General features: G+C 37.8%; 1 protein-coding gene across 2 annotated transcripts in view; it reads left to right on the top strand.

Annotated features, from left to right (window-relative positions):
• The window catches only part of STK4 (serine/threonine kinase 4), a 90274-nt gene that overhangs the window by 19493 nt on the left and 55902 nt on the right, over window positions 1-14879 (top strand). For both annotated transcript variants that reach the window (XM_012780476.2, XM_076011150.1), the window contains exons 5-9: window positions 2315-2479; window positions 4634-4801; window positions 6202-6339; window positions 8294-8422; window positions 9049-9235. In XM_012780476.2, coding sequence (XP_012635930.1) covers window positions 2315-2479; window positions 4634-4801; window positions 6202-6339; window positions 8294-8422; window positions 9049-9235 — 787 coding nt within the window. The remainder of the gene's footprint in view (window positions 1-2314; window positions 2480-4633; window positions 4802-6201; window positions 6340-8293; window positions 8423-9048; window positions 9236-14879) is intronic.

Genomic DNA, 14879 nt, shown 5'->3' on the forward strand with positions numbered 1-14879 from the left:
CTCCCCTTTAGGTATTGTGTGTCCCCAGGGGAAAGAAGGAAAGCTGTGGCTGCCATTTTCGTCAGCACTGTGGGCCTCTCTCATCCCCCACAAACACCAGGGTATAGGGGGAAAGCTTCAGCAAGCAGTTTCTTACTGAGTCCAGAGAGATCATTTCTGCTCCACTGTGCAGATTGGACCCAGTGCTCACTGGATCTCTGATAAATAATCCAGCCCTGCTCATTTAATGAGCGCTCTATTGCTCAACATGAGAGACTGGGGCCAATGGTTCTAAAGGAAATAGAGTCGCAAGAAATTCAGGATGGAATTCGGGATTTGGAGAGTTATGATGATGTTCCAGAAGAAGACAACTTAACTATATTTGAATAAATGTAGATTGTTGTACCGTACTTAAAAAAAATAACACATCCCCTGAAAATAAGCCCTAGGGTGTCGTCTTGAGGAAAAATAAATATAAGACTCTGCCTTATTTTCAAGGAAACACGGTAGGTCTTTCTAATGCTAAATCTTATACTTTTGGTGCCACATCACACTCCTTTCCAAATGTTAGTTGTTTGTCATAAGGGGAACTGTGTGAGAGTTTGTTGATAGATTGAGTTTGTTTGGGACTGGTGTTGGACATGCACAGAGTCAGCATTGAACAGATCAGATGTTCTGTGCTAGTCTCCAGCATCCTTGCTTTCATTTATTCATTATCATTCAACAGTTTTTTTTTAGCACCTGCCATGTGCCACGTGGCTTTATTGGTGTTAGGGATACAAAAGTAAATAAAGACATTTTTAATGGAGCTCATTTTTCTAAGAGGGAAGATATGACATAAATAGGTATACAAATAATGTGTAATATGGCAGGTGGTGATATGCCGCAGTGACAAATAAGGTGAGATAAGGGAATAGAGAATGATATAGGAATGGAATAAAGAAGGCCACTCTGATTTTTGGAGGAGGTGACATTTGGGCAGAGACAGTGAAGTAAGAAGCAAATTGTACAGGCACGTGGATGAAGAGCATTGTCTGCAAAGAGAACAGGCAGGTGTAAAGAGCCATGGAGGAGAGTGTGCTTGGGGTGTGGAGGAACAGCAAGGAAGCCCCTGTGTTTGAAACAGAATGAGCAAGGTAGACAGTGGTAGAAGATGAAGTTAGACAGGTAGCTGGGAGCCAGATCATGTAAGAGCTTGGTGAGGACTGGCTTTTATTTCAAGTGACTTAGGAAGACATTGGTAGGTTTTAGCAGATCTGGCTTACCTTTTCAAAGGTTCATTGTGGTTGCTGTGTGGAAAATACATTCTAGAGAGTCAAGGGCAGGAGCAATGAAACCAGTTCGGAGGTTAGAAGAATAGTTTAGGCAGGATAAGATGGCAACTTGGACCAGGGTGATTATGGAGGACACGGTAATACAGATATATTAATATATTTTGTATGCTTGTTCTCCTATTAGTCAATCTGCCCCATGTCAGTGATTTTTTTTTTTTTCAGAGAACCTTTAGGCAGCCAAGGGCCTTGGTCCCTATAATACAGTATTGATGAAACAATTAACACCTGCATTTTTTTTTTTTTTTTTGGAGACAGAGTCTCACTCTGTTGCCCTGGCTAGAGTGCTGTGGCATCAAACTCACAGCAACCTCAAACTCCTAGGCTCAAGTGATCCTTCTGCCTCAGCCTCCTGAGTAGCTGGGACTACAGTCATGTGCCACCATGCCCAGCTAATTTTTTCTATATATTTTTAGTTGTCCAGATAATTTCTTTGTATTTTTTAGTAGAGACAGTGTCTCACTTTTGCTCAGGCTGATCTCAAACTCTTGACCTCGAGTGATCCTCCTGCCTCAGCCTCCCAGAGTGCTAGGATTACAGGCGTGAGCCACTGCTCCGGGCCTGTTAATATATTTTGAAGATAGAGAAGAGTCAAGTATCACCTTAAGGTTTTTGACTAGAGCAACTGAAGAAGTAAAGTTACCTTTCACTGAGAGAGGAAGGAGTGTGGGAAGAGTGAAGGATGTTGGATGGGTAGGAGGGAGGGAGGGTAGGATGGCAGAAATAAAGAATTTGATTTTGACATGCTATGCTTACGATGCTTGTTAGGTATTCAGTTGGAGATGTTGTGTAGGCAAATACATGAATCTGACTGGGGAGAGATCTGGTCTAGAAATAAAACTTGTAGGGAGTGGTCAGCCTATCAATAATATAAGCAGTCAAATACTATTCACAGGTTGAATAAGATCTGCTTATATTCAAGAAAGGAGATTGGATCTAATTTTTTTTTCTCCTTTTTCTAATGTGCTGATGTAAACTGATAGAATTTGAACTTCTTCTTTCAGTTAACAGAAGATGAAATAGCTACAATATTACAATCAACTCTTAAGGGACTGGAATACCTTCATTTTATGAGAAAAATACACCGAGATATCAAGGCAGGAAATATTTTGCTAAATACAGAAGGACATGCAAAACTTGCAGATTTTGGGGTGGCAGGTCAACTCACAGTAAGTAAAAATGTTATTTGTATTAATAACTTTCAATTCTGTCCTGAGAATCGATTCCTTTTTTATATTTTTTAAATATAATACTTGGATAGTAAAAAATTGTAGAATCTACTAGTAGGTTATAAAAGAGCCAGTAGGTTATTTTAGAGCCTTACCTGGGGTTCAGGTCACATAGTTTAACTTTGCTTAACTTTTATAAAGATGAAAACTAAAATGAAATGATAGAGTACTCTATTGAATTACATTCACATATTTATTAAAAGAAGACAAATTTCCTGGAATAGGACAGAACATCTCATTCAACTTCTAGGCAGTACCTGACAGTTACTGTACTGGAAACACTCTCATTTGGTTCGAGGATACAGTCTCTTGATTTTCCTCCTACCTCACTAGTACATGGCAGTGAAAAAAGAAAAAAACAACAACCTATGTTTTCAAAATAGGAAGTCTAGAATTATCTGATTTTATGAAATATGTAAGATATACGTGAAAGCATATATAGAAAAATGGAAACAGTTCTTGACAGGTATACACTAAAATTTGCAACAATATTATATATCAAGTGGTTTTCTTGGGTGGTAAAATGAATATATATAGTTTGTTTAGAACTGGTATTATGCAAAATTTTTATTTTTTATTTTAAATGTGCCTAGGGTATGTTAGGGAATGTCATATGTATTGCAACAGCACAGAAATTGCTTTGATGTTAAAAAAAAAATCAGAAGCTTATTCAGTATTATGATTTCTGGGCTCCCCAAAACATTTTGTTGTTAACACAAAAGTAAGCAGTACCAGTGTTATCTAAACTACAATCTTAATAAGGAAACCACATTGAAAACTACATCCTCTGGTGCCATCATGTATGACTAATTTTTTTAAAAAATTTTTTGTAGAGATGAGGTCTTGCTGTGTTGTCCAGGCTGGTCTTGAACCCCTGACCTCAAGTGATTTACCTGACTCAGGCTCCCAGAGTGCTAGGATTGCAGGTGTGAGCCACTGTGCCTGGCTGGGTTTTTGTTTATTTGTTTGTTTATTTTTAATATTTAAAATTTCAACCTGTTTGAACTTATTTTGGTGAAAGTATAAGGTAGGAATTTAAGTTAGTTTTGCAAATGACTAGACAGATGCCCAGTAGTTGTTTTTTTTGGTTTTGTTTTTTCTTTTGCATAATCTATCTTTGCTTGCTGATTTTGAATGACATTTTAATTATATGTATGGTTTGTTTAAAACTGGTATTCAAAATTTTTATATAAAAGACTGTTGTATATATATGTATGTATGTGTATATATATATCAGTCTGTTTCTGGACTTAATATTTTCTGTTGCTATGCTGTTGTACTAATAATAACTTTGTAATACAGATCTAGTTGGGGTTAGTATTACTCTTATTAATTTAAAAAATTTTTAGCTTTCCAAGTATCCACTTCTAATTGAAATAATCCAGTGAAAACAACTTTGACTATCACCATTTGAAAACACCCCTGTAAATTTGAAGTTTCAGAGCTAAGGAAATGACTAAGCAGTAAGTTAGTTCCTGTGTTAATTTTTTACATAGGACTGACAGAGTGAGATCAATTTAAAAGTATTACCTGTCATTTGCTCCTGACTGGCATAACCTAATTCACAGGCATTCCAGAAGGAACATTGGTGATGATGATGGGAAGTCCTTCTGCATATTTAGTTCTGTTTAAAAATACTCTTCTTAAAGTATAAAAACTGTGGGAAGGTTCTCTTTCAGTAAGGCCATGCCATTCTGGGAAACCGTGTAAGTGGTTATTTGCCATAATATGTGCTATATCCACATATTCTTTTTTAATCCACAAACTGAGACTGTTTATATATCTCTAAAAATATGTCTGATTGCATATGTAGTACATGCTCATATAAGCTGTAAGAATGTTACAAAAGTATACAGGATGGAAAGTAAAAGTTTTTAGTGGTTTGTAATCCTAGCACTCTGGGAGGCTGAGGCGGGAGGATCACTTGAGGTCAGGAGTGTGAGACCTTGGTCATTTGAATTTCTTTTGTGACTTTCTTGATCATGCCTTGAGTATGGTTTTTATGTGTATTTCAAAGCATGTTTTATGGTTGGAAATTCTTTTTTTCTTAGTAGTTTTAATGCTTAGTGTTGGTCTCCCCCCTTTCTATTTTAGGATACCATGGCCAAGCGGAATACAGTGATAGGAACACCATTTTGGATGGCTCCAGAAGTGATTCAGGAAATTGGGTACAACTGTGTGGCAGACATCTGGTCTCTAGGAATAACTGCCATAGAAATGGCTGAAGGAAAGCCCCCATATGCTGATATCCATCCAATGAGGGTAAGGAAATGGACAGAAATTCAGTGATCCAGTGGGGGAGTTAGTTACTGATCATTAGAAAGGTAGTTCAGTGACTTACTTGGTTGTGTTTCAAACAATAAATGAATTAATTGTAAGTAAGTGAGAAGTGTCATTGTAGATGATATACTTCCACTTACTCTAGTTGTAGTCACTAATTAAGTGTGAGCTGCCCCTCTCTGTTCCAGAGTTTGTGTATTGATAGCTCTCTGGCAGGACGTAGGCCATATAAATGCTTAGTTTGACTTGTGCAGCACACAAATACACACACATATACTTTTGATAGTTTAGGCATGCAACATCAGTTGGAGCTGGATAACAGTTGTCTCCTTTATATAGGACATGAGCTTCGTACTTTATCCGTGATTTCGTATTTTGTCACCAAGTATCAGTTGCCACTTATTAAAGTGTTTTCTCTAATGTTTTCTTTGTAATAAGAAGGAAAGCAAACTATTTTTATTTCTAAGTACAATATATGACTTTTAAGCAAACTATATTTTTTTAACTCAAGTTACTAAAACCCAGCCTGGTTCATTGGTTGTCTTTCCCCTGCCTGGCCCCTGTGGTGTTTGAATCTGTAAGTTCTGGTTTGTGGATCCCCAGACTCTGTTCATTTGGAGGCTCTGTACTCTCCAACCTTCATCTACTTCTATTTATTCATAAATAATAGTCTTATTTTTGAAATAGTAGAATTTAACTGTAATGTAGTAGGCCAATACAAAATTTTTGTTGTTGTTGTTCATTTGGCTTGGCTTTCAAGGTTAATGACTCCCTTGTGATATTTGGAACTTCTGGTTGATGACCTCATCACTGTTGACATCTGGGGTGGTTGTGACTTTTTTGTATTTTTTTAATATTAAAAACATTTTTTTCTTCCATAGAGATTTGGGGGTCTCATTGTATTGCCCAGGCTAGTCTCAAACTCCTGGCCTCAAGCAGTTCTCCCACCTAAATCTCCCAAAGTATTGTGATTACAGGTGTGAGCCACTGTGCCTGGCCTGGTTGTGACTTTTAAGGGGGCGGGAAACTTGACAACTGTGGGGCTGAGGTTACCTTCAGGGTAAGGACACTCTTAGACCCTTTCCACTTTGAAAGGCAGCATACTGTGGTTAGCAAAAAAAAAAAGAAAGCTTAATTGACATGAGGTTTGGGGGGACAAGACTGCATATGAGAGGGAAAGAGAAGGAGAGATATATCAGGTTCTCTAATTGTCATGCTTCCTTCTTGAAATGCTTAGACTTCTGTTGGAATTTGGATGGGCTTATCAGTGAAGATGTGAAAAATAATTTTACCAAGCTTCAAATGTAATTCCAGACATATTTTCACAGCTTCAGTTTTAGTTTACCAAATATTTTTTTCATTTGTTTGTTTATTTTAACTAGGCAATCTTCATGATTCCTACAAACCCTCCTCCCACATTCCGAAAGCCAGAGCTGTGGTCAGATAACTTCACGGATTTTGTGAGGCAGTGTCTTGTAAAGAGCCCTGACCAGAGAGCCACAGCCACTCAGCTCCTACAGGTATGAATCACCCTGCGCCGCGAAGCCACCTCTCCCCATTTCATTCACATGCTGACCGAAAAATGCCATTACGCCACCTACATGGAGACAGTAAAGAAGTATAAGACATTCTCTGCCTCTAGGGAGGTTTGAGTCTATTTGAGTAGAAAGACTTGGAAAGAATATTAAATCATCAAACAAGACAATAATGCAGGAACATACAGGGTTGCATGGGATTAGAGCAAGGGAAATTGACATATAGTGAGCACTTGCTGTGTGCCACGTGCTTTGCACGTGTTATGCCGTTTAATCATCACATAGACCCTGTGAGGGGTGGGTATTGTTTCCATTTTAGAGGTGAGAAAATGGAGGGGCTTAGAGAGGTTAACTCATTTAGAGTCATTCATCTGGTAAATAGCGGAACCAATGTTAGAACCTGAGTCTTTTTGATTGTAAAGCAGGGGGCCATCAAGTCTGTCCAATTCTGACAAAGAATTGAGATCACTGGTGGGTGCTGTTGGAGCTCAGGATGAAAGGAGGCCACTTTGGACTGGAGATGCTAGGTGTGCTTTCCAGGAGGAGGTAGCTTCTGTGCCTGGGTCGTAAAGGATGGTTGAGCTTTGGCAGCTATGGTATGCTCAGTGGTTAGGAGTTTGGATTCTGAAGTCAGACTGCCCAGGTTTGAATCCTGGCTCTCTATTTACTAGCTTTGTGACCTTGGGCAAGTAACTTAGCCTCTCTGTTTCTCTAGTTTTCTTATCTATAAAATGAGTATAAAGTACCTGCCTCATATGTTGTAATGATTAAGTGATATATAACCTGGAACAATGCTTTACATGTATTGCAGATAATGTGGTATGGATTTGATAAGTATCTGCTGCTATTACTAGGCTAGGCCAATAGTTTTCAAACATTTCAGACCCAATGCTCCTTTTTATAACCAATATATATATTTTAAAACTCTCATTACTTTTATGGAATGGAAATACTATAGTACATTGAACAGAAAGAATAAGTGAGATGAATAAATTATTCATTGATTTATTTTGGTTTTTTTGGAGATAGAGTCTTGTTCTATTGCCCTAGCTAGAGTGCAGTGGCATCATCCTAGCTCACTGCAACCTCAAACTTCCAGGCTCAAGTGATTCTCCTGCCTCAGCCTTCTGCGTAGCTGGAACTACAGGCGGGCACCACCATGCCCAGCTAATTTTTTCTCTTTTTAGTAGAGATGGGGTCTCGCTCTTGCTTGGGCTGCTCTCGAACTCCTGACCTCACGTGATCCTCTTGCCTTGGCCTCCCAGAGTGCTAGGATTACAGGCATGAGCCACTGCTCCTGGCCTATTCAGTTATTTCTAAACAATGTCTTTATTCCATTAAACTTCCCCTCCAAGTTCATCTCCCTAATCACTGGCCTTTTTGCATATTTCTTGAAAGAAAAATTTGAAATTATCTACTAAAGTGCATATACAATCTGAGACATTTGAAATATGTGCAGAATGTGCCACAGTTCATTGTTTTGTGAGACAGTTCCACACTTTGCAGGATTGCTGGTGTCACTGCCTCCTATGCCATTTGTCCCCTCTAGACATTGTGACAACTACAACATGCTCCCAGCATGTTTATAGAACTTCCTCTAGGGAGCGATATACCCTATTGAGATTTTTCTAGATTTGGCATAGAGAAATGGCATAGGTATTCCAGCCAGGCTGAAAACAATGGGCAAAGCCTGAATGTGCATCTGCTCAGAGTTCGATCTATCTATCTATCTGTCTGTCTGTCTGTCTATCTTAACTGGACTCTTGCAGAGAACAGAATTATAAAGTGACTGTGGTTTAGCTGTTGCCTGCAGCATAAAGAGAAAGATTAGGTTCACTGATTGATTCAGTAAATGTTATCAAGTACCTCCTGTGTGCCAGGCACTGTGGCACTGTCACCATATAAACTGTCTCCAGTGTTTTCCACTTTCTTGTTTAAGCACCCATTTGTCAAGAGTGCCAAAGGAGTGTCAATACTGCGAGACTTAATTAACGAAGCCATGGATGTGAAACTGAAACGCCAAGAAGCCCAGCAGCGGGAAGTGGACCAGGACGATGAAGAAAACTCAGTGAGTGGTAGGCCTTGCTGTGGGTCTCAGGCATTGATGCTTGTTATTTCATGATTGCCAGGCCAGGTAAGATGAGTAGGAGATGATGGATGAGCCTGGAGTTGGAGACTCTTCTTGCGTGACGGTGCCCTAACCTGGAGCAAGGCATGCTAGAGGCTTGCTGAGTCTCTGCCTGTTCTCCCTGTGCTTCCGAAAACACTTAAATTTCACTCTTTTGCCACATAACTTTTATTCAGTTTAACTTTTTATTTTGGAGAGAGAGCACTCAGGTCTGGACTTGGTTTTTCTATGCCCTTTTGGGGAATCTAAGATCTGTTCTCAATGTGTAGCTTTTACACTTACTTACAGAGTCCCTCACAACTTTGAGATTCCAAGGGTGTTCACATCAGCTTCTTAGATCTATGTTGTAATACTCTATTAAAAGGGACAGAGGAAGGGGTCTTTAGGGTTAGATGGGCAAATTTATGATATTCTTTGCTTAAATAAGAGTGCTTTCAGTTCTGTAAACAGAGTTTAGAACCTGAATAAGTGTGAAATCCAGAAATATTTGCACTAATAGTAATTTAGAAAACTTTTAACTCTTTTTATCAAATTAGTTCCAATTTGAGATTTTTGTCCTTTTACAGGAGGAGGATGAATTGGATTCTGGCACGATGGTTCGAGCAGTGGGTGATGACATGGGTACTGTCCGAGTAGCCAGCACCATGAGTGATGGAGCCAATACCATGATTGAGCATGATGACACATTGCCATCACAGCTGGGCACCATGGTGATCAATGCAGAGGATGAGGAAGAAGAAGGGACTATGAAAAGTAAGGCTCTGATTAAATCCACTAACTTTTCAGACAAATCATGCACATTTCAGAGAGGATGGGTTCTCATGGTCCATACAGTATTGGTCTTGAGCCCCCTCTTCTATTGCCACAACCAAAGGAGTAAAAGCACTGGAGGCTTGTGGGGGAGGCAGGAGGCTTGGGAAGGGGAGAGATGGCATGTGGAGTCTGAGGCAAAGAAGTATCAACACTGCGAAGGGATTTTGCTTTTGAACCTGAACAGCAGATTCCAAAAGTGAATGAACATTCTTTTGTTGAATGTTGTCATTTTTCCTTCTTTACCTTGAGCTGTGGAGGCAAGCACACACATTGTTTTGATGCATATTTCCTCTCAAAGCTGTAATGAAATTCTGAGCTATTTCCTGTACATATATCTTCAGTTTATTTTCATGATAGTTTGTGTGTCTAACCTGGGTTTACCAGCACTACATCAGTGAATTCAAGATCTTATAAGTTTAAAAATTCTATCAAGTCCTTTCTTGTTTAAACCCATCTCTGCTGCTTTTGGTATCTGGCTGATCCTTTTTTGGCCTGGCATCCAGCTCCTATCTTAGAGTGCCATGCTCTCCTTTTCAGCTATTGCCCTTCCCCTTTTGCTGTGCGCTGCAGACCAACTCACAGAGGAGAGGAATTTGGGAGTATAAAATAATAATAGTTGAGTTGTGTAGGTACAGCTTGGCTTAAACTTTGTATAGGTTTAAAGCACTAAGTCTCTATGATGTTTTCATCATCTTTTTTTCCTTCCTTTTTAAAACGTAAAGGCCCTTTCTCTGAACCAGGGATTGGCAAACTATAGTCCGTGGGCCAAATCTGTTTTGCCGCCTGCTTTTGGTAATAAAGTTTTGTTGGGACACAGCCATGTACCTTCATTTCCGTGTTATCTGTGACTTCTTTTGCACTACAAAGGCAGAAATGAGTGGTTGTGACAGACCATATGGCTCCCAAAGCCTAAAATATTTGCTGTGTGGCACTTTATAGACAGACAAAGTTTGCTTAGCCCTGCTTTAGACTGTCTTCTTTGTAAATGATTAATTCATTCAGTAAATTTTTCTTCCGTGCCTACTGCATCCCAACTACTTTGCTAGGTGCTGAGGACACAGCAGGGAAAGAAGAAACAGTCCTTGTCCTGAGGGAACTCATTGTCTAGTCTAGGCGACAGACCATTAATTATAATTCAGTGTATGAAATGAGTTCTAAGATGGGGTAACCTGAGGGTGTTGTCAAACCAGAGTGGAAGAGTATTTAACTTTGGGGATTACTGAAAAATTCCTGGAGGGAAAAGGCAGGAAGTTTGGCAGCACACGGGGTGGGTGGAGATGCTCCAGCAGAGGGAGCAGCGTACTCAGGATCCTAGAGACAAGAGACTGGTGAGTTCCTGGGAACTGCAGGTGGTTTATTGTGGGTGGGATAGACAGTTTCGGGACCTTGGTTCTTAGGCATCTCTTGTCATTTTCATCTTTCAGGTCATAGTATGTATATTTATAATGACCCCTTTGTTTTTGAAGGGAAAAGGTTTTCTTTTTTCTCTTTTGGGGCCCAGGCTCATCATCTCTGTAAGTAAATTCTAGGCACCTGGTCTAAGTAAATAATTGACAAATCATATTCAAGAATTTTTCCAAATGTATTACTTATAATTGTAAAAAAAATGTGGATTAAATTTAAATGTTCAGTAGCAGATGAGTGGTCAGATAATTTATGGTACATTCATAGGAGGGAAGGAATACTATATTATATAGATGCATTCACTTTCCTTCTATGGGCCTCAGTAAAATTAAAGAGTTATTAAATTTACTTTTATTACTCCTTGTAGCTCAAATAGTAGACACATTTATAAAAATTATTTAATTCATGGCTGATACAGAACTGAAATTTCTGGAAGTTAAAATTTGTGAAAATAAATAGGCTTTCATCTAGTGCCTTCTTTGAACCTGTATGAAATGTTTATCCTTGGAAATTAAAATGGTAACTGTTGGGGAAGGCTGTGCCTGTGTGGGAGCAGGGGTATGTGAAACGTGGGAACTCTGTGTACCTTCCTCTCGATTTTGCTGTGAACGTGAATCTCTAAAAAAATAATCTTTAAAAACATTTTTAACTGTTAACTTCCTATATACAATATTTAACAAGAAAAGATGTACATACCACTATTATTATTTGCATTTGTTTTGTAGAATCTAATTTTAGTTTGTAATTTTAAAGAAACTTTAACATGAATGTGGGAAGACTCTTGGATTTATAATTTATTATGTAGGCCATCTAGTTCAGAACTGTTTCTGAACTTTTTGGATACCTTTTGAGAGCAGACTGTATTTTCTAGACCTCTTTAAAAAAGGTATTTCTTTGCTGGGTGTGGTGGCTCATGCCTATAATCCGAGCTCTCTGGGAGGCTGAGGCGGGATGATCACTCAAGGTCAGGAGTTCGAAACCAGCCTGAGCAAGAGCGAGACCCCGTCTCTACTAAAAATAGAAAGAAATTAATTGGCCAACTAAAAATATATAGAAAAAATTAGCCGGACATGGTGGTGCATGCCTGTAGTCCCAGCTACTTGGGAGGCTGAGGCAGAAGGATCGCTTGAGCACAGGAGTTTGAGGTTACTGTGAGCTAGGCTGATGCCATGGCACTCTAGCCCAGGCAACAGAGTGAGACTGTGTCTCAAAAAAAAAAAAGGTATTTCTTGTCTTGGAATAGTTAGATATTTCATTTGCTTCTAATCTCATTTACTTTATTAAAAATTATTATACCTATAGTATTATCACAATATTAGTATGCTGTTAGAAAAGAAAGTAATTTATTCCCAAATCCTGTCTCTCCAACAAAGAAACTATTCTTGACCACATGCATGTATAATTCCTATATGGTTATAATTTGCATAGATAATCTGGTTTTTGATTATCTTTCACTTATTAACCATAGTATTAACTACACTTTTTATGTCACTGTATAGTCTTTTTAAATATTTATCCCACTTAGCAGAGTTTTTAAATCATTTACCCTTTGCTGGGCATTTTGATGTTTCTGATTTTTCACTATTATAAATAACTCTGCAGGGAATATCTTATCATTTTTCTTCTTTTTAAAAGTATTTCCTAGGAAAAATTTCCAGAATTATTTAAATGATTTAGTATATATATTGCCATATGCCATATTCATATTGTCCTCTAAAAGGCTTGTAACAGTTTATATTCCATGAGGATAGTAACAGCCACCTTTATTCTTAGTTTCTTCTCTTTCTTTTGTACATTTATAGAATAAATAGTGGTATTCTAGTGATATCTGATAAAAAAATATAATTATCTGAAAGTGATAGAAATTTGTTTATATATTTGGAAATAGCAGTGTATGAATATCCTACTGTCACCATAGCTTGTCCAGCATGATATATTGCCACATAATTATATGTGAGAGACATGCTGCATGGTTGGTTTTCATTTGTATTTCTTCTATTATTAGTGAAGTTAGTATGTATTTCTGCAAAGACTATTTTAATTTCTTTAGTAGATGTTTCCAAAGAAACCTTTCGTTCAGTAACTCTTTACTAAGCATAGCTTTGTGCCTGACACTGTGGCAGGTACCAGGATGTGACAGTCCTTAATCTCATAGGAACCAACAGGCAGTTAGAGTGCAGTGTGGTAAGCAGTCAGGTAGGGGTAAGGACAGCTCATGTGGGGTCCCAGATAAGGGTCGGCCAGGGCAGCATTGAGTGGAATCCAAGAGTGAAATCTCAGCTGAAACCTTAATGGCCAAGTGGAAGTTTAGCCAATTGTGCTGGTCTAAAAAATATATTAGTAATTTTTCTCACTTTTCTGTAGAACACATGCAGGACAAAACATCCTACAAATTGCCTACCTGAATATTTTTTTGTTTGATAATAAGGAAAACACACATTTTAAAAGTTTCTGTTAGATCCCACGTGTCATTCCTATATGAACCATTTAAATAGTTTACTCTCCCAACAACAAGATGGATATTATTTTTCTTTTTCAATTTGTGGTTTAAAAAATGCAAATAATAATCTAGCAAAAATTTGTGTATTGACTACTCAGAATTAATAGATACTGATATTTTTTAGATTTTCTAAGGAATAAATCAACCCATGACTTTACTGATAAAGTTAAAACCCCCTCCCAACCTCTTTCTAATCATATAATCATATATTTGACACATAACTTGTCATGCTTTGTTTCTGTATTTTTACTACATACATATATATTTGTAAGCAATACTTAGTGCTGTTTTATCTTTTTAAAAGATACTATTGTTTATCTTTTTACAACTTGCTTTTTTTTTCCAGCAAGGAGCTTTTTTAGGTGGAATGTATCCTTGTTGATACATACACTGAGAATGTAGCACGTTGTATTAATATTTAGACATTTCCCTTTTGCTGGACATTTGTTTGTAGCTTTTTGCTGTTATAAGCATGTCTCTGTACATGTCTCTTAGAAGACAAGGCAGAATTTTTTTAGGGATATGCTGAGAACTGGGATTTGCTAGGTCTTATGGTATACCTATTTTCATTTATACTTAGAATCCTCAAATTGCTCTCCAGGTGACTGTAATAATTTATACTCTTACTAGCAGGGGATGGGAATTCCGATTTTTTGTGTCTTCTCTAAGAATTGACATTGCCAGGCCTTTTGCCATTCTGTTGGATGTCAAGTGTTCTTGTGTTTGTGATATATTTAAGACATAAAAAGTGAATAGAGAATACAATAATACTTGTATGTATACCACCCAGTTTAAGAAATTAAAACCTTAGAAATGCTAAGTACTTAATGGAAATACTAATTCTGTGTCCCCTCCCTCAGTTGTATTCCTCTCCTTTCTTCACCATAGGTAACCATTTCCTCTCATTTGAGTTTATTATGTTTTTCTAGTTTCTCAAATTTAGCACTTAGCTTTTTGATTTTCAAACTTTATTTCCTGTAGTTGATAAATTTAAAGCTACAAATTTTCCTTTAAGTCCTGCTTAAAACAGCATCCTAACAATGTTGACATGTAATGTTGATGTGTATGGATTATTCTTATCAGTTATATTTTAAATTAATTCATCTATTTAATGTGATTACGGTTATATTTGGACTTAGTTCTACTCTCTTATTTTGTGCTTTCTATACACCATATTTTTCTTTTGCTACTTTTTTCTCCTTTCTTTCCTTCTGTTGAATTGACTGAGTTCTCACCTCCCTAATCTCCCCATCCTTATTCTGATCCCCTCTCCCTACTGTCTGCCACCTGCTGGCAAAGTATCTGCATCAGTATATGCCTACTTAACTTTCTATTTTTCTAATAAATTGCAAAGTTAATATCTCCGTCCTTTTCCTGAATAAGAAAAAGGATCTTAAAACATTTTGCCTTTTTTCCAAGCTGCCTCTCCCATATTTTGTTATTGTTGTCTATTGTTTTGGTTCTTTCAGGTTTTTTTAAATCCACACATTAGCTACTCTAATAACTATGTATAGTCAGTACTTAGACTTATGAACATATTGAGCAGCTGGTATCCTTGCTTACATGTTCTTCTCTCAGCCCTCTCTTTTCCTCTGAGCTCATTTTCTTCTTAAAGTACATCCTTTCATTGAGGTAGTAATGGGTGGCAAACCTTCAGCTCAATGCTGTGGGTTCCTTTCT

This window comes from Microcebus murinus, chromosome 16, assembly GCF_040939455.1.
Source record: "Microcebus murinus isolate Inina chromosome 16, M.murinus_Inina_mat1.0, whole genome shotgun sequence".
NCBI lineage: Eukaryota > Metazoa > Chordata > Mammalia > Primates > Cheirogaleidae > Microcebus > Microcebus murinus.